The following is a 3,546-nucleotide window of genomic DNA, read 5'->3' as shown; positions in this document are numbered from 1 at the left end:
AGAATTGTATGAGATCGCGTATGATGTATCAAGCGACTTTTACCCGCAACAACTATGAATTTTCCAGTTGCTTGAGACGCGTTAAGCAACTTCTTAACAAGGACTGGCTAAGTGCTAACCACTCTCCCTATAATCGTGTTCCACATTCTGTAAAATGACTATATTAAGATGTCTCACATGAGCTCAATCTTACACACTTACAACCAAATCCTACATGGCGGTCAAAAAAGATAGGCAGTAACTAAATTTGGCCATTGCGGACATTATTGTCATTAGTAAAATTGCCAATATTATACGAAAATTTAACCTATGTATTAATATTACAGTTATGAGTTGGTCAAGTTATTAAAATCCATAATTCCGTTTTTTTATTTTGGAGAATAAAGTTTTCCATGCAAAAATAATAGTTATGGTTATTAATGGAGAGAGAAAAAAACTAAATACAACCACATTTATATTTCAAAATAAGAAGCATATGAGCAAGAATGATTATGCAGCTTATATTGCAAAATTGAAATGACCAAGGGCATACTCATGGTTGGGAGTAATTAAACAACCCTATTTAATCCCCTAAAGCAAAAACACACACCAAGAACTTGAGATACTAAGGTCGTTTTGGTCATTTAAAGAGGCCAAGAAGCATAAATATTGTCAAAGGTAGGGATGTCAATGAATTGGATTTTATCCGATATCCGACCAAATTTTATTTCATTCAGTTGCATTTGATGGATATTAGAATCCGTTTACATGTAAAAAAGTGGATCTGGTATGAGCTTTTCACCATGGAATCTGAATTAGAACTCGAATCCATTTAGCCATTATCTTATTAGTCAAATATGCTATTGATTACATCCGATCCGAATCCAAACCATTTATATCCCTAGTCAAAGGCTTCTAGTAACTTGGTGTTTATGCTGGATTTATATTGACCCAAGAAAAAAAGGATAATTTTTAAATTCCTACAAACTTTTTATCGTTATTAATACCTTTTAACATTTTTCAAAAGGCCCCCAAACTTTTGCCACGTTTAAACAAGTACTCTCATTTCTCTAAAACCCTTGGTTTAATCTTCGGTTAATGTTGATTATAGAGTTGAAATTACTTGCTTAACCCTGCGAAAATGAATTTACAGAGATTCTTTTGTTCTTGTTATAAAGTTAATTTTCCACCGTTAAAGCATAGCAAATGTGCATTACTACCAAGTGTCTAACACAAGTAGAAGGAAACAACATTTGCTTGGTCACTTTTATTGTTTGAGACAAAGAAGAGTTCAGAGCAACGATGATTTTAAAGCTTGTAATTTGAATGTTCTTTAACTATATTTATGAGTAAATTGGTCATTTTTGCATCCAAGTTTAATGGGAGTTAACTCATGTGGTTACCTGCTTTACTCAAGTTAAAAGTTTGTGGGTGCTTTTTTTTTAAGTTTGTGGGTATTTGAAAAAAATAATTAAGTCCAAAAGTTTGGTGGTCTGAAAATTACAAAAAAAAAAAGAAAATATAAAAGAATACAAAAAATAAATATTGAAGGTGGGATATAAAGGGAATTATGGGCAAAGAACAGGGCGTAGTCACTAAGCGACAAAGGAGGAAACGGTTAGCCTTTACTTGGCTTGCAATTGAAACGATGTGAATAATGGCCGTCCGTTATACGTCGCCTCGCCGGGAAATCCTGTCACTCGATCGTCGATTCCGGCACGTTGACCCAACTCCGGCATCGCCACCCCTTTCAACACCACCACTCCCCACTCCCCTTCTCCACCACCATCCCTCCTACTCATTGAAAAAGTCTCTCTCTCTCTCTCTCTCTCTCTCTCTCTCTCTCTCTCTCTCTCTCTCTCTCTCTCTGTTGGTTGGCTCTCATCCTCCAATAAGATCCTCTTATTCTGCTCCCCTCGTTCACCTTTCTTTCTATTCACCACCCACTGCGAAAGTCATGCATCACAAGAAAAAGAAATAACCGATAGTCGAGAGAGAGAGTAGTATGGAAGACAACCAGCAGCACCTTCATCATAAAAAAGGCTTCAAGTACTACTGTAAAATCTGCAAGAAGGGGTTTGGCTGTGGAAGAGCTCTTGGCGGCCATATGAGAGCCCACGGAATTGGCAGCGACACGGATGGGCAAATTGAAGACGATGATCCGGCGAACGAATGGGAAGACAAGCTCGGCAAGTCACCGATCAGGCGCATGTACGTGCTCCGGACCAATCCCAACAGGCTCAAGAACTGCCGAGCCTGCGAGAATTGCACGTCGAACGTAGAATCGCTCGTCTCCGGCAATGACGAGGCGACGGCAGGAGCTGTAGATGAGAGGTGGGCTAAAGGGAAGAGGTCCAAGAGGGTGATGCAGGGCAATTCCAATTCCCATACAAGCGAGGAAGAGGAGGAGGAGGAGGAGTTGGCTGCAAATTGCCTGGTAATGCTATCAGCCGGCCGGGTCGATAACCGAATGGCCGCGTACCACCGGATTCCAGCAGAGACGATGGAAGAGTCGTGCATGTCTGCCACCAAGGAAGATCCGCCGAGCAGCCAGCTAATCTCCGGCGAGCGTGCAGGGGTTGCTGTCGCGCCGAGGGGCCAATATGAATGCAAAGCATGCAAGAAGGTGTTCAATTCACACCAAGCACTAGGTGGACATAGAGCTAGCCACAAGAAGGTGAAAGGCTGCTATGCCAAGCTTGATGATCAAGAGGAGAGCTACTTGGAAGAGGACGTGATCACTAATGATGAGCACTCCGTACCTTCAAGAACTAGATTCTTGACTCAACCACAACAGAGCATGCTGCCCCCAACCAAGAAGAAACAAAAGGTGCATGAGTGCTCAATATGCCATAGGACATTTGATACAGGGCAGGCCCTTGGTGGCCACAAGAGGTGCCACTGGGTGACCTCAAATTCAACTGATGCTATGGTGCCACGAGCAGATCAATTGAGAAAACAGACGCCGAGACCTGTCTTCCACGATCAAATCGACCTGAATTTTCCGGCACCTACCGATGAGCGCACTGGAAACTTGGAAGAAGAGAGGAAGGTGAGGGGGACAGCTTCAAGGATCCACCCTTCTTGGCTGGGGATGAGTTCAAAGACTGTGGATGATGAAGCAGACAGTAAAGTGAAGATTGGGAAGCTTAGTGATTTGAAGGACATGAACTTGGGTAATGGATAGTCACCATGGCTGCAGGTAGGGATTGGGTCCTCAAACCAGAAGGGTTGATCAAGAACTTGAAAGAACCTGGCAATTTTTTATGATCAAGAATTACATATAAAAAAAAGAAAGAAAATTTTTGTAACTATAGAGATCAAGAAGCACATATTTTAGTGGATACCTACGGAATCACCATTCTTTCAAGTCCCAATTGAATATATATATATATATATATATATATATATATATATATATATATATATATATATATATATATATATAGGCAACAATGTTGAATAAAACAAATATATAATTCATTTTGTCCATGATTGTAAGGTATGTGGCCATAAGGTGATTGTTGGGGGCTTTCCAAAAGTCACAATATTCAAATTGAAGAGAGG

At 40.5% G+C, this 3,546-nt stretch overlaps 1 protein-coding gene across 1 annotated transcript; it reads left to right on the top strand.

Moving 5' to 3' along the window:
- Positions 1 to 1,984: 1,984 nt before the first annotated feature.
- On the top strand, positions 1,985 to 3,246 carry LOC149821676 (zinc finger protein ZAT9-like). Its single transcript, XM_089981397.1, has one exon. The coding sequence runs from the start codon at positions 1,985 to 1,987 to the stop codon at positions 3,164 to 3,166; it is 1,182 nt and encodes a 393-aa protein (XP_089837523.1). The 3' UTR covers positions 3,167 to 3,246.
- Positions 3,247 to 3,546: the final 300 nt, after the last annotated feature.

This window comes from Nuphar pumila, chromosome 11 (genome assembly GCF_984573655.1).
Source record: "Nuphar pumila chromosome 11, dmNupPumi1.hap1.1, whole genome shotgun sequence".
In the NCBI taxonomy this organism is placed as follows: domain Eukaryota; kingdom Viridiplantae; phylum Streptophyta; class Magnoliopsida; order Nymphaeales; family Nymphaeaceae; genus Nuphar; species Nuphar pumila.
Note: the sequence above shows the minus strand (reverse complement) of the source record. Positions and strands in the feature narration are given on the sequence as shown.

Bases quoted from the DNA above. Each gene is read 5' to 3' on its own strand.
- LOC149821676 (XM_089981397.1), top strand. From the start codon at position 1,985: ATGGAAGACAACCAGCAGCACCTTCATCATAAAAAAGGCTTCAAGTAC.